General features: G+C 38.2%; 3 protein-coding genes across 4 annotated transcripts; all 3 read right to left on the reverse strand.

The window, feature by feature from the left end:
* Window positions 1-1677: 1677 nt before the first annotated feature.
* Window positions 1678-7476, reverse strand: gstt1b (glutathione S-transferase theta 1b). Its single transcript, XM_083564200.1, has 5 exons — window positions 7247-7476; window positions 5771-5858; window positions 3871-4021; window positions 3565-3741; window positions 1678-1901 (listed from the first exon to the last, which is right to left on the reverse strand). Exons 1-5 carry the CDS (start codon window positions 7356-7358, stop codon window positions 1704-1706), a joined length of 726 nt encoding a protein of 241 aa, XP_083420326.1. The 5' UTR covers window positions 7359-7476; the 3' UTR covers window positions 1678-1703.
* Window positions 7477-11591: 4115 nt separating this feature from the next.
* ddt (D-dopachrome tautomerase) lies at window positions 11592-17555 on the reverse strand. 2 transcript variants are annotated; one of them, XR_014537409.1, is made up of 4 exons: window positions 17355-17555; window positions 15478-15653; window positions 12354-13960; window positions 11592-12139 (listed from the first exon to the last, which is right to left on the reverse strand). XR_014537409.1 is itself a non-coding variant. In XM_083565494.1 (3 exons), exons 1-3 carry the CDS (start codon window positions 17460-17462, stop codon window positions 13888-13890), a joined length of 357 nt encoding a protein of 118 aa, XP_083421620.1. In that variant the 5' UTR covers window positions 17463-17555; the 3' UTR covers window positions 11592-13887. The 2 variants fall into 2 exon arrangements, 1 of the variants encoding a protein (XP_083421620.1); XM_083565494.1 differs by having other exon boundaries at window positions 11592-13960.
* A 1709-nt stretch (window positions 17556-19264) lies between these two features.
* chchd10 (coiled-coil-helix-coiled-coil-helix domain containing 10) lies at window positions 19265-24436 on the reverse strand. The gene is made up of 4 exons (XM_083564221.1): window positions 24244-24436; window positions 23184-23409; window positions 22756-22897; window positions 19265-19430 (listed from the first exon to the last, which is right to left on the reverse strand). The coding sequence occupies exons 1-4, from the start codon at window positions 24282-24284 to the stop codon at window positions 19411-19413; spliced, it is 429 nt and encodes a 142-aa protein (XP_083420347.1). The 5' UTR covers window positions 24285-24436; the 3' UTR covers window positions 19265-19410.

Below are 24436 nucleotides of genomic sequence, written 5' to 3' on the forward strand. Positions count from 1 at the left end.
CTACAAATAAATATATTCATTATTCATTATTGACTCAGTTTAAATACTGACCAAAGTCACTGTTCAGCAGAAGCTTTGCAGCAACTAGACATATTCTAGACCTGAATCTTTCTCTATAAAATGGCAATTGTGTTAAATACTCGAAATATATACTCATAAATGTATTTTGTATGTTGAAGTTTACCCGTTTCCTTAATATACTGCAATTGTGTGACAGATTTCACATGAAATTTTATCAGCCAGTCAAGGCCAGTCTTGTTTACAGAACCTGCCATTGCGCATATCACTTCTGGCCTGAGACACTACAGAGCAAAGTATCAGTATCAGATGTGAACTCGCCTTTACCCTTAATATCTGATTACTGCCACTCAGGGTGAAATTATTTATTACTCTATATTCTTTCATCTCCATCCTTTAAAACCTTGAGTAGAGCAGATCTTACACGACGGATGAAATGCCCGAGAGCTGAGACACTGCAGAAACTGGGAAAACGTACACCATAGTCTGATCACTGTAACAACACAGTCCTGTGTTTTCTTTCAGAATGTATTTTGTTTCAGGGAATGCAATAGGAGTACTTTGCTGTACAACCAAACGAAATGATTTGTCCTTGTCAGGGGAACTATTAAGACGAAAAGAAAAGCCACAGCTGTTGTTTTTCTTCTCCAATATGGAAATATGCATACGAGGCTGATTTAACATCAGCTGTCAACTGCAGGAAACACGTTAAATTCACATTCCTTACCGCCCAGCTCTTTCCCCAAGAGTAATGACAAATTTCCTGGAACAATACTCTGAAGACTTTCAGTCAGCTTCATGGTCAATAAGAGCACAAGAACTTGAAATAGGAGGAAATTAAATGAGTTAAAGAAAATCTGGGGCAGATTCACAGGATTTCATTCTATGTGCAATACAAATGTAAAAGCACATACTTTATACTGCCAAAAGTATTGGGTCACCTGGTCATTAGTATGGTATGTGATTTTTGAGCATTGCATTCCACATTTAGTCCCAATTCGCTCTTACAATTCCCTCCACTCTTCTGAGATGATGTTCCACTAGATTTTGGAGTGTGCTTATGGATATTTGTGTTCATCGGCCACAAGGGTATTATGAAAGGCAGGTACTGATGTAGGTGAGAAGACCTGGGGTGCAGTCAGCATTCACATTCATCCCAAAGGTGTTCAGTAGGGATGAGATCAGAGCGCTATAGCAGTTCAATCAAGATCTTCCTCTCCAACACATGTAAACCAGATCTTCAAGGAGCTCACTTTGTGCACAGGGGCATTGCCATGCTGGAACAGGTTTGGGTTTTCGAGTTCAAATGAATGCAAAATTGTATTATAGCGCATTTAAAGACGTCCTGTACAATTGAGTGCCTCCAGCTTTGTGGTAACAGTTTGAAAAAGAACCACACATAGCAGGAAATGTCAGGTGTCCCAATACTTTTGGCAATACAGTGTATCTAAATTCTAGATATAGACATATGTCTATAGTGTACAATATACTGTCAATACTTTAATAGATATTTTATAAAAACATCTCAAAATATTGAAAATCCGGACAACTTTGATAACATGAACAATTAATTTCTAATTAAAGGTTAAGTGTGATGGTCATGATATGATGTGAAAGAAGACAGTGGTTGTCCATTTCAATAATGTTACACAAACAAGCTCGAGTACTCCTGCATTTTTATTGATTCATAGGAACATTCTGAGAATCTTGGGTTTGAAGTGCTGCAGAGTGCTGCCGTCCATGGTTTGGGCCATCTCCTGGGCCTGGAGGATTCTTTCGTGAGCTTCGTCGAACAGTTCACCGCCGACAGCAGCCCGAACTCGATCCCTCCATGCGCTCAGTTTGGGCCGTCCTTTAAAGACATCCAAACCAGAACCTACAGGCTGAGAGCCATGAGAAATGAATGGTGGAAAATATACCGGGTTAGGCTCATGAAGAAGTTCATGAAGCTTATCAAAAGTTCCTAAACCTACTCGTCAACCTGAGTGTCCAAGGTGCTTTTTCTTCAGAACTCACAGTGCAAATATTGCTTTACTTTATTCAAAATGAAATCACTTAATTTCTATTAAGAATAAAAAGCCCTCAACATTTTTACAATGCTCTACCAAAGGGAAAAAGCTTTTGCTTATAATTTATTTTCATTTTTTTGGGTTATATACTAGATTCAGCTGAATGTGAGGATCACTCAAGCTCTAAACACAGATCACGCAGCATTGTAAACCCGCCGTAGGTGCCAAAACTAATAAAAAAAAAAGATGCATTCATCTCCCTGTTAATGTAAAAGCATAGAAAATGCTTATCATTGAACTTTACTGTTACATTTAAATTTTACTTCAACAGCTCTGCCTTTTTAATCAGTTACAAATGTGAACGAAGCGGTACACAGAGTTCAATGAATCTGCTTTTTATGTTCGCTTGGACGGAGTTGGACATTTCTAGCACTTCAGTTTGTGCAGCATGATCAGCACATTTGGGTAAACCGTGTAAATGATCCAAACGAATCACTGAAACTGAACCAAATCAGACAATAAAATCTGTTAAGAGACTCGTTTAACCTTTAACACTCGTAGGCAACATTTCAGTCGGTTGTGAACAGAAGGTGGCCTGTCAAGCCCGTGCACCAAACACACGATGGGGTTTGGGTGTCAGAAGGCAGTGTGTGTTTGCATAAGGCTTCCAGCAATGTTGTTTGAATGAGCCAGCATGTCTTCCATCTCGAGGATGGATTTGGACTGTAGTTAATGTCAACAGACTGCTACATTGACTCAGGACTACAGTTCGTTTCTGATCATTATCATTGCACCCCGCAACATCGTATATCTGCAATAAATGGACATTCGGTGCAACCCAGATGAGGATGGGTTCCCTCTTGAGTCTGGTTCCTCTCAAAGTTTCTTCCTTATGCCATCTCGGGGAGTTTTTCCTTGCCACAGTCGCCATAAAAGTGCTATACAAATAAAAATGTAATTCTCATCCGAGTTAACACTCTCAGTGATTTACTACGCTTTACCACTGTAGGATACACTCTACCATCGTGTCTGTATTTATGAGCATTACAATGCTCTTAGTAAACTGAAAGAAATGTTAAAGATTGAAAGATATGGTAGTCATATTAGATTTAGGCTGTTCTGGCTTCATATTTAGAAAGTAAACAACATTTGCTAAGCAATATGTGCCAATTATGGTGTATTATTCTAAAATATAGATGTACACATGGAAGTGAGGTCATCCTCAGGTGCCAGTGTGTGTAACTAGAGGGCAGAGCTGGGGGAATATGTATGTATGTATGTATTATGTATGTGTGTGCGTGAATGCTTGTTTGTGCAGTGCAACTGAAAAGTTACACTAAACTGAGTATTAGCCAAAAATAAATAAATAAATAAAAACAAGACATTTCTTAGTTATAATGATGCCTGCCTTCAATTTCTTCTTTCCCAATCTCTCTTTAAAATTTTGTATTAGTTCATGACTGTGTGCGAGTTTGCCTTGCAATGTCTCAGGCTTGCATTGCCTCTTTACATGGGAACAATACAATTAGGTTTATACCTGCATGATTTCCACAATAGCGACCAGGTCAGCCAGTGAGATCTGCTCTCCGGCGATGAAAGGTCTGTCGTCAAGAAACTTTTCCTCGACAAGCTTCAGCGAGTTGTTGAGATCCTCTAACGCCGCATCCATTTTGTCTTTGGGAACCTCCACACCCCAAACTTTTGGTATCATGAGCTATAGACCAAAAAACGTATCATTTAAAACACTGCTGTTAATAATTCTTTATAATTAAGCAACTGAAATTTACGATTAAAGCCAGAGAAATTCTTTTTTGGGATTTAGATTAGAATGATGACCTCTCACCATTAGCCAGAACACCTTGGACCCATGGGGTCTCATGGCTGAATGCTGCCAGGACAGATACTCATTTACACGTGCTCGCTTCTGCACATCGGCTGGATACCAATGGTCCGGGGTGCCATACTTCTCCGCAAGGTACTGCATAATGGCAACGCTGAAGGAAACACATGCAGAGAATGTCTTACATTGCACTAGTCTTGCAGCAAGCAATAGTGAGAGTCAGGTACACTGGCAATAAATACATGTTCCACTACAATTCAGTTGATATAGCAGATGACCGAGGCCTTTAAACCAGCAAAAAGTGCAACGAACACTAAAGATTATATTCTTAAAATAAAAAAAAAATAAAATAAAAAAAAAACCTGTAATAATGCTTATAAATAGGATCATATTCCAGGATCTATATCCTTTTCTGAGCAACTTATTAAGTTACAGTGTTCAAATGCTTATTTTATGCTGCATTGCAAGTCATTGTAGCTGTGAAAATATAGGCTTGCTTCAACTTTATAGTACAGAGACTAGACAATAGATGTACCAGTATTATGCATGTAATGTAGAAGACATACAATAGATGCAGTTGTACAAATAGCAATATTTTATATATATATATATATATATATATATATATATATATATATATATATAAAAACCTGGACAATTACAGTAAAGTGCAAGAGCTTAGTAATTGAATAAAGGCTACCATTTAAATGTATCTAACATAAGATTATTAAACCTTTTGTGTATATATTGTTTTTAGAATAAGCAAAATGTTCTGTCAATAGAACAAGATTGACAAAATGACTTAAAAATGACTATATTTAAGCTATTAGCTATTGTTAAATGTCCTATTCTGCAATGTGGAGAAGGACAGAGAAACAGCAGAACTTAGCGTTTGTGTATTCGCTATGTAAAAGACGTCTTAAGCTGAGAGTCCAACGGCAACTCACTATGCAATCATGATGAGCAGAAAAGCACAAAATGCTTAAAGCGGATATGTGATACGTCTATGCACATTTCTTGCGCATGATTTCATCAAACCCGAAATTCCTTTCCGATTCAGTTTGAAGCATAATACACAAAGGCCTTGTTTGAAACAAAAATTTTAACATTATCTCGACGCACGCAGAACAAGAGGAGAAAGCTACAGTATGTCACATTTGGGCGTTCTGCTTAATTCATTTAACACTTTTCCAAATCTAGTAAAGATAAAATTCAAGGCTATACTCAGCTATAGAGACTAGAACAATATAGTCTTTATAATAGTATTGGTGGAAGGTTCACTGGTAGGCTGTAACTGCAAAATCAGAAAAAAAATATAAAAAGGATTTGAATCCAGTTTCATTAGTGGAAAAACTAGACAACAGTGTTAAATGTATGGTGTAATACATTATTTCTTGCAAAAATACTTTAACAAATTATTTTCTTTGTTTGTCTTGCTGATTATTGTGCATACAGGAACTGGGCATTGGCATGGGGGGTTGACTATATCTACTTCAAAACACACTTAATACCAACTGAAATCCACCACCAAGCAATGAAACATGAATCCGTCCAGAAATTTATCCATGGTCTTTATTCAATGTGTAGGTTAGACTGAAGCTCCATGTCTAAAATAAATTGTAATTTATTATTGTGATTAAAGCACAAACCTGCTTTCCATATGATGGTTTTAAAAGTAATGGAATAAAAATATATATTTATTGAGGTTTTGTCAAGGTGGAAACAGACTGTATAAACTTGTAATCATTATCAGGGAATGGTTTTGTATCTACTGAGCATTTTGAGTTGGGCCAAAATATAGACCTATCTTGTACATCATACATATGGGGAGCCTCTTTGCAGTTTCTGGCCTTCTCATCCACTTATTATCAGCTCCCATTTTCATATAAATTATTCTAATCACCTTTCACCCAGACAAAAATCTCCATCTCGGATTGCAGGTACTTTTCTCATTGGGTTGATCTTGCCAAACTCTTCATTATAGTGCTCAGCTGGAAATCAAACACATAAGTAAGTCAGTTTTATTTAGAATCTTTATACATACCAACACACCACAACTCCAACCTGGCAACTCGCTAGAAACAAATAAATGGGCAAAGCTGATTATTTTCTAAAACATTGACTTGTCCTGCATACACCATTAAAATCTCTATGAAATGGCTTGAGAGCTGCGACTTGCTTCCGTAAGATAACATGTTAAGTCTGACAAAGAGGCCCGAACAATGGTGTGTTGATGTGCTTCACTGATTTACAAAACAATCAAGAGTATTCAAGAAAACAAGTGACCCAGCCAAATCTACATGATGAGCATTTTGGACAGTACAGTGGTGAGCACAATGTCGAGGTCTCAACGGGGGGTATCTATAACATGCGAGTGATAGGCTTCTAGTTAAAGAGTGAATATTATCTTTATATCCATTTTTCCAGTGTGCCAGAAGATCAATGAAAAGATGAACCATGTTCACTATTACAAAGCCAAGATTTAGATGAACCATGTTCACTATTACAAGGCCAAAATATACATGTTCTGGAGGGCATTTCATAGGACACACACACAAGCTATGCTCATGTGTCTATAACACAAAAAAGCTCTGAGACACCCATTAGTGGGGAAATCTGGGTCATGTTGTGTACTGTTTTATAATGTTGTGCGAGATGTCACATACAGACATGTGCATTGTGTATTGATGAAAATTAAGTTTTGAAATAGAATGAACTTTTCATCTGTATCACCAATGACATCAATGATTTCTAGTTTAAAAGAAATCTGTATAGTCATACAACATAACATGGTTAAAAACACACACACACACACACACACACACACACACACACACACACACACACACACACACACACACCAGAGGTGGCAAAAGTACACACATCCTTTACTTAAGTAGAAGTACAGATACTCATGTTTTAAAATACTCGGGTAAAAGTTGAAGTACTGATTAAACTTTTTTTCCTCAAGTGAAAGTAAAGAAGTCTTGGCTCTGACATGTACTTAAGTAAAAAGTTGTTTGTGTCGCCATTATGAGGATTTTCTGTTTGATTTGAGACTTGGCGCGAGACTTGAGACTGTTTGATTTAAATCGGCGCGCAGTGAAAATAAAAAAAAATATATTTCACCAAATCAGTGGATTAAAACTAAAGTAACGAGCCGGTTTTGAAAATGTAATAAGTAAAAAGTACAGATAATGTAATGAGTAAAAGTAAAAAGTTGTCTAAAGAATAAATAGTGGAGTAAAGTACTGATACCTGAAAAATCTACTTAAGTACAGTAACGAAGTTACTTCCCACCTCTGACACACACACACACACACACACACACACACACACGGTAGTTTTGGACAGACCCTTAAACTTTTTTGCAGCCTACCTGACATCAAAGACAACTTTTTGTACTCAAACTGGATGTTGTTCTTTTTGGCGAAAATGTAGACCGAGCGACAAGGCTGAGAAACGAGGTCCAAATAAATTTCTAGCACCATTTTCACTCGTCCGTCTCTTCACTTCTTCTTCTGCACGAGGTACTTTAGGAACGTTCACAGATTTGTAGTCAACGCAAGTAAAAGAAAAAAAAAAGCCCTGAAAAATAAAAGACCAGGCCCCCTTTCTTCCATTTGACGAATCCACTGTCAATCCAGCAGGAGTAATTCCCAGCCACCTAGTAGATTCATGCGTGTTAACTCTTAACCCAGGTTACAATTTCACACACACACACACACACACACACACACACATATATAGATAGATAGATAGAGATAAATCAATTTAAAAAAATGTATAATAAAGAAATATAGAAGAAATTGAAAAGATATATACTTGGTAGATTTGTAATGTGGACATTTGTAAAAAAAAATATATATTTTTTACAATTAATATATGCAAATTAATACTTTTCTTTTTGAAATTTTAAAGCAAGTGATTTGTTTATACTATTACTTTATACACACACACACACACACACATATATATGTGTGTGTGTGTGTGTGTGTGTGTGTGTATAAAGTAGTGTATTTTTTGTATAAAAAATAATAATAATAATAATAAAAAAATAAATAAAAAAAAAAATATATAAATTTTTTTATTATTATTTATTTATTTATTTGTGTATTTTTTATTGTTGTTAAACTTGAAAACATACACAATGCCAGGGGAATAAAAGACACTAAAGTTAGCACAGTCACTGTGGCTACTCACTCTGTACCGGAAATTTGTTTTGCACATACAAAAACGCAAAAAAAATTCCATAGCGTTAGCATTAGCCCCTAACCCGAAAGTGGCTAGCGTTTTATGCTAGCGATATTGATTCTTTAGTCCAGATTTAGGAATTTCTCTTACAAGGAGAAAATCATGACAATTCTTCATCTCGAGGGAGTGAATGAATGAAGGATGGAAGAAATTTGTAAAAGTATGCTGAAATAAGTAGAACAGTTAAATAAATCATATGTGTATAAAATTAAATATTAAATGTAAAACAAACACACGTACATATACACATCTGGGTTTTTTTATTTACATCCTTTTCAATCCATTTCATTTAATTGATTTCATTGATTACTCAATTTAATTAGTATAATAAAAATCAGCCATAATATTAAAACTACCTGCCTAATATTGTTTATGTTTCTCTGACCTGTCAATAAGCCATGGATGCCCATGATCCATGATGCATTTTCTAGGTACTAACCCTTTGACCCCTGTCAATGTAACTCAGACCCTTACACTTGCACATTTTTTCCTGCTTCCACCACATCAAATTCAATCACATGACACCAACCCTGGATCCTGAACTTTGTTAAAGTTTGTTTCTTTTGCTTGGCATTTTAACTTTGTTATTGAATGTGTAACTTTTCACTTATATGAATTTGTCACACTATGAGATGGTTCTGTTTCTCATGCTAGAGACTCTGACACGCTCACCCTCATCTACACTAGTGCACCGGAGCCTCCCACTTCTTTTCCAATTCTGGTTAGAGCCAGTTTGTGCTGGTCTGGAGTAGTACACACCCTAGTAAAAACAACTGCAATTCCTTGGAAATTTCTCGCATCAAATAACCTGCATTTCTCAATACAATAGACTGGCAAATTTCGTAAGAATGCTTTTTCTTCCTGGCCTTTTTGAGACCAAAAATTTTAAAGTGCCCCGACATAAGACCATTTGTTTTACTTCCTTAAAAAAACACAACGGTTTTCTCCTGAGCTTCCACAGAGGTTTACTTATTATAAACAAGCTTTTTAACTTAAGATTAGCTCACACCAGGAGTGTTGGTTGCTGAATATGGGCCTATATAGAAATTCAACATGTACAACATTAGCAATGTCCAGGCCGTATTTCTACATATACTTTTAACATTTATTGACAAACAATACAGTGACTTTCTTTCAGAAAGCATTGCAAATTCTGAGTGATTCCAAGCCTGTGAACAAGTTAGTGTGTCTAACACAATTCTAAACTGTGCTACTGTGAATCAGTGAAGTCCATGTACAAGTTACTTTTAGTCCTTCAATGATTATTGAATTCAATTAAATTAACTCCCTAAAACAGTTAGAAGCTCAAATAGCTTTTCATAATTGTCTGAGAACTTGGTCTTTGAAGCATAATGGTTGCACACTGAATACTAACATCCTGCGTCTCAGATTGTGTTTATGTCTAATGAGGTGTGCACTCTTGTGTGTTGTGGTTACCATTTCTGTTGACCAAAATTTCTCGCGATTAAGACCGTGGCACACCATGTTTTGTAAGTGTGATAGCAAAAAACCGATGGAGCTCTTTTTATTTGTCCTCTCCTTAAAATGTGGGCAATGTATGTATTATGTATTATATATGTATGTATGTATGCATGTATGGGCCAGCTTCCTTCTGGGACGACCGCAATGCAAACTGACTTGTTGCAGTGTGTGGCATATGGCCTGAGCACTAACAAATGAACCTTCCACTTCTGCAACCTCTAAAGCAATGCTGGTAGCACTTTGAAGCAGCTTCTGCACCTGAACACAGCATGAGGACTCAACTTGTTTGATCGACCCTTGCGAGGCCTGTTCCCGAGTGGAACCCGTCTTGGAAAATCCTCACATGGGTTTTCTTACCACTGCTATGCGGATGAACTCAACTCATCTTTTCTTTCCCTCCCTAAGATACCACAGCTTTCGCTCAGATCTTGACATGCTTGACGGACATACCTTCATGGATGAGTGCTCATCAATTAAATGTGACTCATCTCCAGGTCAAAATCTCCAAATAACTCTTCATGACTTTATGCTCTCCCCTTCAGCCACTGCATACAACCTTGGGGTGACTATGGACAATCAACTGTAGAGACTGGACTACTGCAACTCTCTGCTGGCAGGTCTTCCTCTGAACCCTATTCTTCCATTGCAAATGATTCAAAGTGCAGCTGCACGACTTAATCTGCCCAAATTTTCCCACCCCACTGCTGCGCTCCCTCCACTGGCTTTCAGTAGCTGTACGTATCAGATTTAAAACACTGAGGCTTGTCTACAAGGCCAAAAATTGATCAGCACCATATTACCTCAGAGACCTCATCACACATCGCACTGCACCACACTGCCTGAGATCCTCCAGCACTGCTCGACTGGTACACCTTCTCTCAGAATGAGAGGTATGTATGTATTTCAAGGCTCTTCTCTGTATTGACCCCGAGGTGGTGCAGTCAACTTCCCATCTGATTTAATCAAACGCTTCTAATCCTGTCTATCATTGTTACTCCCAATGAAAATTTCAGCATCTTCAGCTCTGCTACCTCCAGCTCCACCTCCTGTTTTTTTAGTCAAAACCACTGTCTCTAAACCATACAACAACGCTGGTCTCACCACAGTCCTATAAACTTTTACTCTTTCTATCACAAATCACTCCTACCACTCTTCTCCATCCACTTCTCCCTGCCTGCACTCTTTTCTTTACTTCTCTAAAACACTCTCCATTACTTTGCACTGCTGAGCCCTTAAACTCCTCCACCTTCAGCACCTTTTCTCCCTGCAATCGCATCATTCCACTGCCACTTCCTCTCATTCACACACATGTACTCTGTTTTACTCCTACTGACTTTCATTCCCCTTCTCTCCAGCGTGTACCTCCACTTCTCCAGGCTTCTCAACCTGTTCCCTACTCTCACCACAAATCACAATGTCATCTGCAAACAGGCTGCTGAAATGTGAGATACTGTGTATATATATATATATATATATATATATATATATATATATATATATATATATATATATATATATATATATATATAAATAAATAAAAACATTGTATGTACAATGGTACCAAGGCTGTGCATGTACAGCTATATCTACATGGTATACCCTTTTATCACATGAACGTGGAAATGCTATGAATTTACAAAGTTTTGGAATGTGTAGCTCTCATGAAATCCAAAATGAGCCAATATTTGGCATGACATTTCAAAATGTCTCACTTTCAACATTTGATATGTTATCTAGATTCTATTGTGAATAAAATAAAAGTTTGAGATTTGTAAAATTATTGCATTCCTTTTTTATTTACAATTGTTAGTTGAGTGCCAGTTTCACCACCATTTGCAGGGATTTTTGCACACTGCGGAGATGTAATGCCACACTTTAATGGAGTTAGTTAGAACGCACACCAAACTGAATTTGAGACACAGCCAGGATTATGTGTTTCTGACTTGTTTTCTAACTGGTCACTAATTTCAATGCAATGTTCAATCAAATGTAGTTAAAAGTGATTTATTTGCATACTTATTTGCATTTACAAGTTTCCATCCTTCTGTTATCAAAGGCGCAATGTTTGTGTGAATAATTAAAGGCCGATAAACTTAATTTTATTTTAGAACTCATTTATTCAAAAAGAACCCATTTAACTATTTCTTGCTGCAGAATTTCAATTAGTTTAGAAATTAAAAAGAATAAAGAAGTGAACAAAATAAACAAGGGTGAAATCAGTGATAAAACTGGGTTTAACAAAAAACTTGTAGGCTAAAACATTTCTCAGGACTCCATAAAACATGATCAATTTGCATTGTTCAACAATATGAGTTAATAGTAATTTATAATTAAAAATATAAAGGTTACCACATATTCGACTGGACTATGGATCAGAAGTAAAATAAGTTTAGATTCATACGATGCAAAACTAATTATAAAATAGCCACAATATGACTACACTGCTTGCTTGCCTTGAGGAAATCTCTCGTTTTCTTCTGAATCCCTTTGGGCTAGACGAGCCACCTAGCATGTCTGTGTGTGTGTAATATAATTACTCATGATTTCAACGTTTTCTATTACAAAAAAAAAAATTACAAAAAAATAACAGCTCTTAAAGCGTGCCCCAAAAGGTTATATTCCACTTATACCACAGCCATTTGTAACTAGTTATTTTTTTTGTTTTAATAATGAATAACGTGCCGGTTTATTCGTATGGACTCTTATTCTCTCACTTGAAATGGATACATGTTCAAAACAAAAACCTTTACCAAAGGCTTCACTATAATAAGGATCTTTTTTGTGTGAAATGGCATGTTTTATAATCTGCTGATTATATGTATTATCTGATTTGTCCACAAAGTCCCTGTGTATTAGTTGTTACTATGGAAATGAAAACATTAGAATGTGTGCCTTCATAGGGGAGTGGTAGCCCAATGGTCATGGTGCTGGGATACTGATCGGAAGGTCGTAAATTCAAGCCTTTATATCGCCAAGATGCAACCCTTGGGCCCTTGAGCAAGGCCCTTAACCCTATTTGCTTCAAGGACACTGTATCATGGCTGACCCCAGCTTCTGAACAAGTATATGCAAAAAAAAAAAAAAAAAAAAAAAAAAAAAAAAAAAAAAAAAAAAGAATTTCACTGTGCTCTAATGTATATGTGACAAATAAAGGCTATTCTATTAATAGAAACTTAGCGTTAGAGAAAATTAATCAGCACGTTCTGCCAGTCAGATTTGATGTGGTATAAAGCAGAAACCCATGGATTTCCATAGAAACGCGTGGAACATTTTGTTGGTAAGAATTGCATATATTGTATATTACACATGCATTTGATGAGGTTACAAATGTTCACTGAGATGATCTCTAAACGAGAAGAAAAAAGTACCATCCACCAGATCTCTAGCTAACAATGAAAGCGTTTCTCAAAATGTTCTGTTTCCCCCTGCTCAGAACACCAGAATAATGCTATAGCACCTTCTCTTTTCTTTGTTTCCTCCCTTAATTATTTCTCATAAAGGACGTTTACATGTAGTCCAGCTACGAACCAGCTTAAAAGTTTATATATACTTGTTACCTGGATGATCGATGACTGATATTATGTGGTTGGATAATTGTTCGAGTTCGTAATTTGCTTTTCCAGCATCTGCTTTATATTTGACGGCCTTCCAGCATCGTCAACACACTTTTTAGATGTGTGTGTGTGTGTGTGTGTGTGTGTGTGTGTGTGTGTGTGTGTGTGTGTGTGTGTGTGTGTGTGTGTGTGTGTGTGTGTGTGTGAGGGGGGTTGGGGGGATTGACAATTCCCCAAAAGTTCACAATTCCTGTTCAAATGTTTAAACCCCCCTCATAATGTCATGTTGCCTTCTTGAGAATGAATATTTGAAACTTCTGTAATAGTGTCTAGTATCAACCTAGTGTCTCAGTTGCCCTGGGTGTGGAAAGATGGATCCAAAGCATACAAGCATTATTGGAAAGAGGTCAAACATGCAAAAGATTCTTGAAAACCAAGTTGCTGGAGACTTTTTTTTTCCAAAGTAGAATGAGCAATTTAACTACTCGGGATAAACAACTATCACAAAACTTAAAACCAGTCATTGATCATACAGTATGGAGAGACAACTGTATGAAACTTTACAACCAGTTCAGTTATTTTGTCTTGTGGAATAGATACACACATTTACTATGTGAAATAGCTCATTCCAGACAATACTAAATTAAACACAATGTAATTTGTATGAGTCCCCCTGTTTTATTTATTAACTTTATTTATTTATTATTAAATTATATGTTACTGTTTTCCTCTACAGGAAGCTCATCACTGTGCCTTTCTTCCCCACCTGCCACGGCTCCAGCGGGTAGAACCTGATCACGATGCTAAACAAGAACACAGGAAACAAACAAAACCAGTGACAATCAGATCTCTTTATGATGCATCTACAAATAATACACAATAACACACTGATACACATGCAGCCTGCATATATACTTTTAGGTCCAATCTTTCCTTTCAATACTTTATTAATAATTACAGAAGTAGAAAAGGTGTACTTATTTTTTCTTAAAATCTATTCTCTGAACTTTTTTTTTGCGTAACAATTATTACACACTGAAATACTTTGTGGAGTTTTTGTGTGTTTTGTCACCACTGGAGGTTTGCAAGGACCACACAATTGTCATATTCATGATCTGATCATTCGAAACATAGACTTGAAGATGGGTGTACTTTCTTTTCCCCTTGGGTGCAGGTGGCTTTCTTCATTCTGAGTTTCTCCAAGCTTGCTGATATCTACAACCTTCTTTTCTCAAGCAAGTGAAAAAAAGAGTACAACATAAACATGCTAGTTCCTCAGTAGAGCTTTTGGTGGTGTGCAAACGTGCAACAACTTTATAACGTGAACCTGCTTGTTATTTGCTTTATAAGTAAAAACTTGCAACCTGGTTTCCTAATACATATTATGCACCATACAGTTAATAGTTACCTTTAAACTACAATATCCAGGTGGACACACACACACACACACACACACACACACAAACACACACACACACAAACACACACACACACACACACACACACACACACACACACACTTCCACCATTCAGCATGTTCAAGTGATCCACTACACATTCACATTCATCCAAGCAGATCTAAAAACCTATAAACTTGCCTTTTTAAACACATTTCAAATATTTCTCTGAAACTATAGTTGCATTATGTGTTTGGATAATATATTTTTGTGGCACTTATTAATTTAATAAAAAAATTGTTAAATTCCTATATTTACTCATGTAAAGCATTAGTGACCACCATGTACTTTGCTTCGAACCTTTGAAGGGGTGATTTCTCAAAATAAATAAACGTGTCAGAACAATGGATGGTCAGGACTTGAGCTGGTTTCTGTATTAGAGGGTCATGGTTAAGCTAAGGCCTGGACCATGCATAGAACACCGTTACGGATGCGTTCTGCCACTAACGTTTTATTAAATTGAAAAGAGCCATTTGAAAATAATAATAGTGGCAGATGTGTTAAAGGTTGGCAAAAAACAAGGCTTGTAGAAAAACAATTATATACAGATGGTCCACTGACTGGGATTTTACGGTCCATCCTGGAATGACCTAGCATTATTATTAGTTAAAAATGTCCTAAACTGCACAGGACACTGCTACACACACTAACATGGTGCCTCTACTTTGTGGTCTGAATGGCAAAAGATTTCCTAAACCTACATCAGACATACTTTATAGATTGACAATGTTATCTGAATATTAAATCTGAAGGTCAAATTTGTTTCCTGAAGAAGCCAGAAGAAGTTTTCTGCTCAAAACATATCAAAGGTAAGCAAAATTGAACGAAGGTGTTGAATCAGTGGTGCTACATCTCCTACTGACCGGTCCTGACTGAGTCCCAGCTCCTGGATAAGAAACTGGAAGAGTTTGGCGCTGTGCTCCTTATTCTTCTCTGCAGTGTCAGTCACAGCAATGGCAGAAACAGAAAGCAACACGGCTGGGGAACACGAGCCGGCAATAAGCATGGGCAGATCAGGCTTCACCACTAAATTCATTCTCTGGGGGGGGGGAAATAAAAATAAAAAATGTCAATTCAATCCAGATTGTCTATTGTAACAGTCCTTAAAGCTCTAGACTGACACCTAGTGGCCTGCATACACAGACGCATGTAAACCATTTGGCCACAACATTAAAACCACAACCCTAATATTGTGTAGGTCCCTCTCATATCATGAAACCTGCTCTGACCTGTCAAGGAATGGACTCCATTAAACTTTGAAGGTGTGCTATGATATCTGATACCAATACATTACCAGAAGATCCTTTAAGTCGAATGATTTGCGAGGTAGGACCTCCAGCAAATTCAACAGATTCTTAATCAGATGGAGTTGGACTTTCATCCATGTATAAAATGTAATAGAAAATGTGTTTCTTCAGGCCACCTTCTTCTATTGCTTCACAGTCTAGTTCTGATGGTCACGTGCCAATTAAAGGCGTTTTGATTGATAGATAGGTGCTGGCATGGACTCTCTTTGCAACCCTATACACAGCAAATTGTGATGCACAAGAATGTGTTCTGCCACGTTTCTATTATAGCCAGCTTTTTTTTTTTTCTTTTCATTAAATTGTGCCACAGACGTTCTGCTGTGGGATCGGCAGAGCTTTAACTCCCTATGTAAATCTATGAGCCTTAAATGCAAATGACCCGATCCAAAAGTTTACCAGTTGACCTTTAATCGACCAGTTGTGTCAGAAACTGACCACTGCATACTGGAACCAGCCGTTTCAGACGATTATCTGAGTCGGTCATCGAGTCACCACAATTTAGCTTAAACTGTCAGACTCTGACTGTTTACTGGACAGGTGCCATTGTAAGAAGATATTCAATAGTTCACCTTTCACGTCAACTTTCACTGCTTCAGATTAAAGCAAAATCGCTTGAATCACAGATTCCCAGCCCGGGTACTGGCAGTTTTCTGTTTACCCCGTTCATAAACCACCAGGTTCAAGTCAGAGCAGGGAAAACAGTAACTTGTGCAGGACAGGGGTCAATCCAGCACAGTTGGAAGCGTCTGGTTTAAATTTTATGTAATCAGTAACTGATATGGCTCCTAGTGGAAGCTTTTTTGGGAGCGAACTTTTGTTTCAGCAGTTACAGTTTTCCTCTAATTATTGATTTCCATTATATTTTTCATATCTCTGTAAGTCAGTCTCCTCAGGACCCTCCATAAAAAAATCTTTCCATAAAAGTACACACATCCTTCACTCAACAAGCACAGATACTCATGTTTTCAAAGACTCTACTAAAGGTTGAAGTACTGACTACACTTTTTTACTCAAGTTGAAGTAAAGTAATTTGGGCTCTGACATGTATTTAAGTAAAAAGAAGCCATTACTACTACTTGTTTTAGTGTCACACTGATAACTGAACCTGACATCATATCATATATTTTATATATAACCTTGCAAAAAATCTGCAAGATTTAGCGACTTCTAAGTGGCTTTAAAAAAAGGCCAGATTTCTGATGGTTAGACAAATGCACCAGCAAGGGGGTCACGCTTCTAAGACTTGTTGATGTAAATAGGGGGGCGAAGACTAACCCATCTGGTCCAATCTCACAGACAAGCTACTGTAACACAAATTACGACAGTTTACGACATTAAACGTAAACGCAACTGTCACTCGGTGGTTTTCATTCTGACTTTTCATGACCTTATAGCATTAGCTAGCTTTTAACTGGTAGCTTCACAATACTCACATCCTCCGGTTTTCCCAGAACAGACGCGGTGGTGGAGCAAAGCTTTTTTAGAAAGGCTTCAGAAAATTTACTTGCGGGCAAATTGCTCTCCAAATCGATGAACGGCATTTTGGTTTTCGTTTGAAAGAGCAATGTGGTTGATTTTTTTACACTGGACAACTTCCCTACAAACAAACTGCAGCCAAGTCCCGCCCACAGACCGCGTGATTGGTCAAAACGCAGAGACGCCTGTTCATTCTTATCTGTGATTGGTCAGTGTTGTTGAAGGCACGTTCCAGTAGCATACGGAGGAGACGTGGAATAGGCAGATCAGGAAGTGTCATTCAAAATATGACATGCAGATTTCACGTGTACTGCTGAGCTGAATTTACATTTATACGTTTTTAAAGTTAATATAGCTCAGTTCTTCAGCTGCAGGCTTTGGTTTTACATTGTGTCTTGATTAAAAATTAAAAGTGAACAATGACTTCTTCTTTCGGTTTCTCCCATTAGGGGTCGCTACAGTGGATCATCCGTCTCCATACCCCCCTGTCCTCTACATCTCCCTCTTTCAAACCAATTACCTGCATGTCTTCCCTCACCACATCCATAAACCTCCTCTTTGGACTTCCTCTTTTCCTCCTTCCTGGTGGCTCCATCCTCAGCATTCTTCTACCGATATACCCCATGTCCCTCCTCTGCACATGTCTAAACCCTCTCAATCTCACCTCCCTCACCTTGTCTCCAACTCGTCCTACATGCGCTGTCCCTCTAATAAACTCATTTCTAATCCTGTCCATCCTCGTCGTTCCCAACGAAAACCATCTTCAGCTCTGCTACCTCCAGCACCACCTCATGTCTTTTAGTGAATGCCACTGTCTCTAAACTATACAACATCTCAAGTCTCACCACAGTCCTATAAACTTTCCCTTTCACTCTTGCAGATGCCCTTCTATCACAAATCCCTCTGGCCATCACTCTTCTCCACCAGTGAGAGATTTAACAAAGTTCAAAATTCAGTAGCAAAACCCAATAATTAGATGCGAGTTAATTAAATTAAATTTGGTTATATTTGCATAGTGGATTTAACAGTAGACAGTCTCAAAGCATCTTAACATACATTATGTATATAATTTAACATATGTAATTCAGTCCATATATGTTTATCCCATATAAGTTTATCACTAATGAGCAAACCAGTGGCGACACTGGCAAGAAAAGACTCCCTGAGATGGTATAAGGAAGAGACTTTGAGAAGAACTGGACTCAAAAGGAAACCCATCTTCATCTGGGTGACACAGAATTGTCCATTTATTACAGGTCCATCATTGTTTAGGTTATCAACTGTTAACTTGGACACTTGAATGGCAAAAGACTGTTCATGGCAGCTGTAGTAAGTCATTGTACCAGACCAGTATATTAATTACAGCCCAAATTAATCTTCAGTCTCAGATTAGAGCCCTACAATAGCTTTACAATTTTGGCTCACTCTTTTTTGCAGAATTATTTTAAATCAGCTACACTGGAGGGTTTTTTAAGTGTGAACAACCTGTTTCAGGCCATGAAAAGCATCTTGTTTCGGATTTAAATCTGGACTTTGTCTAGGCCAGTCAAAATAAACAATATCAGAAAGTGGGCAAATAATTTTTTACAGCACTGTAATTGAAGCATGAAGCAAAAGAAACCACTAACACAAGCAATCACCATTTACATCGTCCTTTACATCGTCCCACCAGGTGTACTTAATTTGCATTCGGTCTGTTTATCTAGTGTTCTGACATCTCTCAATTCTCCATAGCTTGGGGTCAGAAATAGTAAATGTAAGAGCAAAAAGAAATAGTTGTTTTCACCTTTGTGTCTTGACACAGTGTTCAAGATCAGAGGTCATGAGTAATTTAGTATTTGATCGAACATAAATAAAGAGACAAGGATGTGAATAGCAGCTGTTTATTTTATCTTACACACACGAGTCAAAACCCGGAACAGAAACAAAGTAAATACAGATCAAGTGCCGGAGGGATCGAGAAGATTTGTACAGAGAGAACAGATGTGTTCTGTGTCTTCTTCAAAATGCTCCTCACACCAGGGATGACACACCTAGAATAAGAAAAATGGAAGGAACGAAGAGTGGAAGTTAGAAAGAAACAGAGGAAGAGTGGAAGTCAGAAAGAAAGGGAGGAAGAGTGGAAGGTGGAAAGAAAGAAAGGAAGAGTGGAAGACAGAAAGGAAGAGAGGAAGCGTGGAAGTCAGAAAGGGAGGAAGTGTGAAAGTCAGAAAGGAAGGGAGGAAGAGTAGAAGTCAGAAAGGGAGGAAGTGTGAAAGTCAGAAAGGAAGGGAGGAAGAGTAGAAGTCAGAAAGGGAGGAAGAGTGGAAGTCAGGAAGTCAGGGAGGAAGAGTGGAAGGTGGAAAGAAAGAAAGGAAGAGTGGAAGACAGAAAGGAAGGGAGGAAGAGTGGAAGGTGGAAAGAAAGAAAGGAAGAGTGGAAGACAGAAAGGAAGAGAGGAAGCGTGGAAGTCAGAAAGGGAGGAAGTGTGAAAGTCAGAAAGGAAGGGAGGAAGAGTAGAAGTCAGAAAGGGAGGAAGTGTGAAAGTCAGAAAGGAAGGGAGGAAGAGTAGAAGTCAGAAAGGGAGGAAGAGTGGAAGTCAGGAAGTCAGGGAGGAAGAGTAGAAGTCAGAAAAAAGAGAGCAAGAGTCGAAGTTGGAAAGAAAGGAAGGAAGAGTGGAAGGAAGGGAGGAAGTATGGAAGTCAGAAAAGAAGGGGGGAAGAGTGGAAGGAAGGGAGAAAGTATTGAAGTCAGAAAGGAAGAATGGAAGTTAGGAAAGAAGGGAGGGAGGAAGAGTGGAAGTCAGGAAGAAAGGAAGGGAGGAAGAGTGGAGGTCAGGAAGAAAGGAAGGGAGGAGAAGTGGAAGTTAGGAAAGAAGGAAGGACATTACACATTTTTTTGTATTACATTACATACTTTTTACAAGTTTTATGAGAAACTATGAAGAACATATTAGAAAAAAACTGCAAATGCTGGAAAAAGTACACAAGTTCTGTCTCCAGTGCAGACTGAATAAAAGAGTTCAAACTTCTCTCTGTTTGTGCACTTTGCTCTATGAAAGTACATTTTGGAAACCGGGTTGCAAGCAGAGTGCTTCCAGGAAGCTTGTTTAGTGTTCCTGATATTATTTTCTTGCCCTTCCATATACGCTGGTCATGGGGAATTTTGGGGTGACCCCGAATAGTCGAAGATTCGATGCTTGGATACGAGGAGCCTGATTCAACTAGCAATCGAGGATCATCTCATTTTGGTTATATAGGGGTGCTCAAGGTCCGAACTACCGGTTTTCTCCCAATAAGTTAATATACAGCCTATTATGATAATGCTGTAAAAAATTTTGTGAAAATAAATATGCTTTGAATAGATATTTTTATCATGGGTGAATAAATACAGCCACCCCTGCGACAGATTGATGTTTTACTAACCTGATCCATGACCGACACAGAAGCATTTTGGTGGCAGGGATTAAAATATTTATAATTGCTGGGAGATTTTATAAGGTATAATCTGTCCTAATTAAATCCTGTAAATTAATTTTTGATTGTTCATCGGTGCATTGATGCTGTACTTAGCGCATGCTTTTTTAGGTTTATTGATCCAAAATGTTTTTTTGACATTTTCTTCTATATCTTTGTGTGATGTTCTTCTGTACATCATTGTTTTAAAATGTTTATATATATATATATATACAGTGAGGAAAATAAGTATTTAAACACCCTGCTATTTTGCAAGTTCTCCCACTTAGAAATCATGGAGGGGTCTGAAATTGTCATCGTAGGTGCATGTCCACTGTGAGAGACATGATCTAAAAAAAAAATTCCAGAAATCACAATGTATGATTTTTAAACTATTTATTTGTATGATACAGCTGCAAATAAGTATTTGAACACCTGAGAAAGTAAATGGTAATATTTGGTACAGTAGCCTTTGTTTGCAATTACAGAGGTCAAACGTTTCCTGTAGTTTTTCACCAGGTTTGCACACACTGCAGGAGGGATTTTGGCCCACTCCTCCACACAGATCTTCTCTAGATCAGTCAGGTTTCTGGCCTGTTGCTGTGAAACACGGAGTTTGAGCTCCCTCCAAAGATTCTCTATTGGGTTTAGGTCTGGAGACTGGCTAGGCCATGCCAGAACCTTGATATGCTTCTTACAGAGCCACTCCTTGGTTATCCTGGCTGTGTGCTTCGGGTCATTTTCATGTTGGAAGACCCAGCCTCGACCCATCTTCAATGCTCTAACTGAGGGAAGGAGGTTCTTCCCCAAAATCTCGCAATACATGGCCCCGGTCATCCTCTCCTTAATACAGTGCAGTCGCTCTATCCCATGTGCAGAAAAACACCTCCAAAGCATGATGCTACCACCCCCATGCTTCACAGTAGGGATGGTGTTCTTGGGATGGTACTCATCATTCTTCTTCCTCCAAACACGTTTAGTGGAATTATGACCCAAAAGTTCTATTTTGGTCTCATCTGACCACATGACTTTCTCCCATGACTCCTCTGGATCATCCAAATGGTCATTAGCAAACTTAAGACGTGCCTGGACATGTGCTGGTTTAAGCAGGGGAACCTTCCGTGCCATGCATGATTTCAAACCATGACGTCTTAGTGTATTACCAACAGTAACCTTGGAAACGGTGGTCCCAGCTCTTTTCAGGTCATTGACCAGCTCCTCCCGTGTAGTTCTGGGTTGATTTCTCACCTTCCTTAGGATCATTGAGACCCCACGAGGTGAGATCTTGCATGGAGCCCCAGTCCGAGGGAGATTGACAGTCATGTTTAGCTTCTTCCATTTTCTAATGATTGCTCCAACAGTGGACCTTTTTTCACCAAGCGGCTTGGCAATTTCCCCGTAGCCCTTTCCAGCCTTGTGGAGGTGTACAATTTTGTCTCTAGTGTCTTTGGTCAGCTCTTTGGTCTTGGCAATGTTAGTAGTTGGATTCTTACTGATTGTATGGGGTGGACAGGTGTCTTTATGCAGCTAACGACCTCAAACAGGTGCATCTAATTTAGGATAATAAATGTAGTGGCGGTGGACATTTTAAAGGCAGACTAACAGGTCTTTGAGGGTCAGAATTCTAGCTGATAGACAGGTGTTCAAACTTATTTGCAGCTGTATCATACAAATAAATAGTTTAAAAATCATATATTGTGATTTCTGGATTTTTTTTTTTAGATTATGTCTCTCACAGTGGACATGCACCTACGATGACAATTTCAGACCCCTCCATGATTTCTAAGTGGGGGAACTTGCAAAATAGCAGGGTGTTCAAATACTTCCTCACTGTGTGTATATATATATATATATATATATATATATATATATATATATATATATATATATATATATAAAAATATAAAAAATGCAATGTGCATACCGTGGGAGAATTTGCACTGTTTGAGAGCTTCGTTGAAGCCTTCGCACAAGCTGAGGTCTGTCTGAGTGGTAGCACAGTCGAGAAACTGCCGCACTTCGAAAAGACACGGCCCGGCCTGAGGTGGAGCAGCTCGAGCAGGCTCCTACAAATCAGACAGAGAGAGATTATTATTATTATTATTATTATTATGAATCCATATCATAGACTAACATCACTCTATAATAAATGCTGTATACCTTAATTTGATATTTTCTGCTTTGTTTATTTTTTTTTATTTTTTATTATATCGCTATATACCTGCCCTTCACATTAATAATTAATCCGTTTATCAATCTGTTTATCTATCTATCTATCTATCTATCTATCTATCTATCTATCTATCTATCTATCTATCTATCTCCCTTTATTTCTTCTGTGTGAGAACTCACTTGAGGTGCAGGAGAAGGTCTTGGTGCATCGGATGAGCTGCTTCCACTGAAGGCACCGGTAAGGGCGCTGCCCATCACGTGGCCCACCGCCGAACCCACAGCAACACCGGCTGCCGTCGTGGCCATCTGAGCCATGAGGCCTGGCTGCTTGGGCTGAACAGGAGCTGCAGCCACCGCTGATGGAGGAGGCGCCACCGGAGCCGGAGCATAGGACTGAGCGGGAGCACTGTGAGAGATCAAAGGTCATTAGTGATATAGTAGACTCCAGTACAAAATTCTATATTGCAAAAAAAAAAAAAAAAAAAAAGCAGGTATTTATAAAATATTAATAACCATAATGTGTGTGGGTAATATCACCAGGTGTCTGCTATGATTTTTGTTTGACAGAATTTGTGCTCAAGGTTACATAAACTGTACAAAATGCTGGTGCCAATTCCCATACACTTCATATTTACCCTCATTAACAGCCATTTCAAGTGTATGACCTTAAGTAAGCCTTAGATTTGGGAAATAAAAGGACAAACCACTTATTCAGTAACCTTAGACCTTGTCTTTGTCCTTTCCCCGAATAAGGAATCCGTTTTAGAAACTCAATTCAGCCATGGATTTAAACAGTTTCAACATTTAACACACTACTCTTCTGTACAGTCAATTATCTTTATTTATTGCTTTATTTTATTTTCCTAATGTTTTTTATTGCAGCACCACATAATGATAAATAAATGCAACCCATGATTTTTGGCAAATAAAGGATGATTCTGTTTAAAAAATAAAAAAGAGGCAGTTACACTATTTGTAGATAGGATTATATTCCCCCACCTGTATTCGGTATTTCTGCATGATGATTGGCTAGATCATAGATCCGTCTGGGAAAAACCGCACAGAGCAATACCAACCAACCAATCCTAGCGAAGTAGGCGGGACAATATTAGCCTATCCCGATGGTGAAAGGTGAATGTGTCGGAATGTGGTAGGGAAAGTTATATCTAGTGCGTCAGTTTTTATGGACCTAGCTAACTTAATTAAAGGTAATAATTTCCGGCCAAAGAGTCAGTTTTACCTTGCTGGTGCTGCAGAACGACTGCGACTTCCTCTCGCCATGTTTTCAGTCACTTTGCTGTAGCTCAGCTGTAGTTAATGAACGCTGCTTCACGCAGTTTGTCCCCTGAGCGCTCATACAGCACGAACGGACTTCTGGTAGCCGGTTGCACGTGAAGTTGACCTTGTGTATGCGCGTGGAGGGGGAAAACGCG

This window comes from Silurus aristotelis (genome assembly GCF_946808225.1).
Source record: "Silurus aristotelis genome assembly, chromosome: 16".
Classification (NCBI taxonomy): Eukaryota; Metazoa; Chordata; class Actinopteri; order Siluriformes; family Siluridae; genus Silurus; species Silurus aristotelis.

Coding starts and splice junctions, on each gene's coding strand:
- gstt1b (XM_083564200.1), bottom strand. CDS start 7,358: ATGGTGCTAGAAATTTATTTGGACCTCGTTTCTCAGCCTTGTCGCTCG. Junction 5,859..7,246: donor AAAGTTGTCTTTGATGTCAG/GTAGGCTGCAAA, acceptor TTTGATTTCCAG/CTGAGCACTATAATGAAGAG. Junction 4,022..5,770: donor GATTTTTGTCTGGGTGAAAG/GTGATTAGAATA, acceptor TGTTTCCTTCAG/CGTTGCCATTATGCAGTACC.
- ddt (XM_083565494.1), bottom strand. CDS start 17,462: ATGCCGTTCATCGATTTGGAGAGCAATTTGCCCGCAAGTAAATTTTCT. Junction 15,654..17,354: donor TTCTGGGAAAACCGGAGGAT/GTGAGTATTGTG, acceptor CCCCCCCCCCAG/AGAATGAATTTAGTGGTGAA. Junction 13,961..15,477: donor CTGGGACTCAGTCAGGACCG/GTCAGTAGGAGA, acceptor GTTCTTGTTTAG/CATCGTGATCAGGTTCTACC.
- chchd10 (XM_083564221.1), bottom strand. CDS start 24,284: ATGGCGAGAGGAAGTCGCAGTCGTTCTGCAGCACCAGCAAG. Junction 23,410..24,243: donor CGTTCTGCAGCACCAGCAAG/GTAAAACTGACT, acceptor GATCTCTCACAG/TGCTCCCGCTCAGTCCTATG. Junction 19,431..22,755: donor ACAGTGCAAATTCTCCCACG/GTATGCACATTG, acceptor TTCTTATTCTAG/GTGTGTCATCCCTGGTGTGA.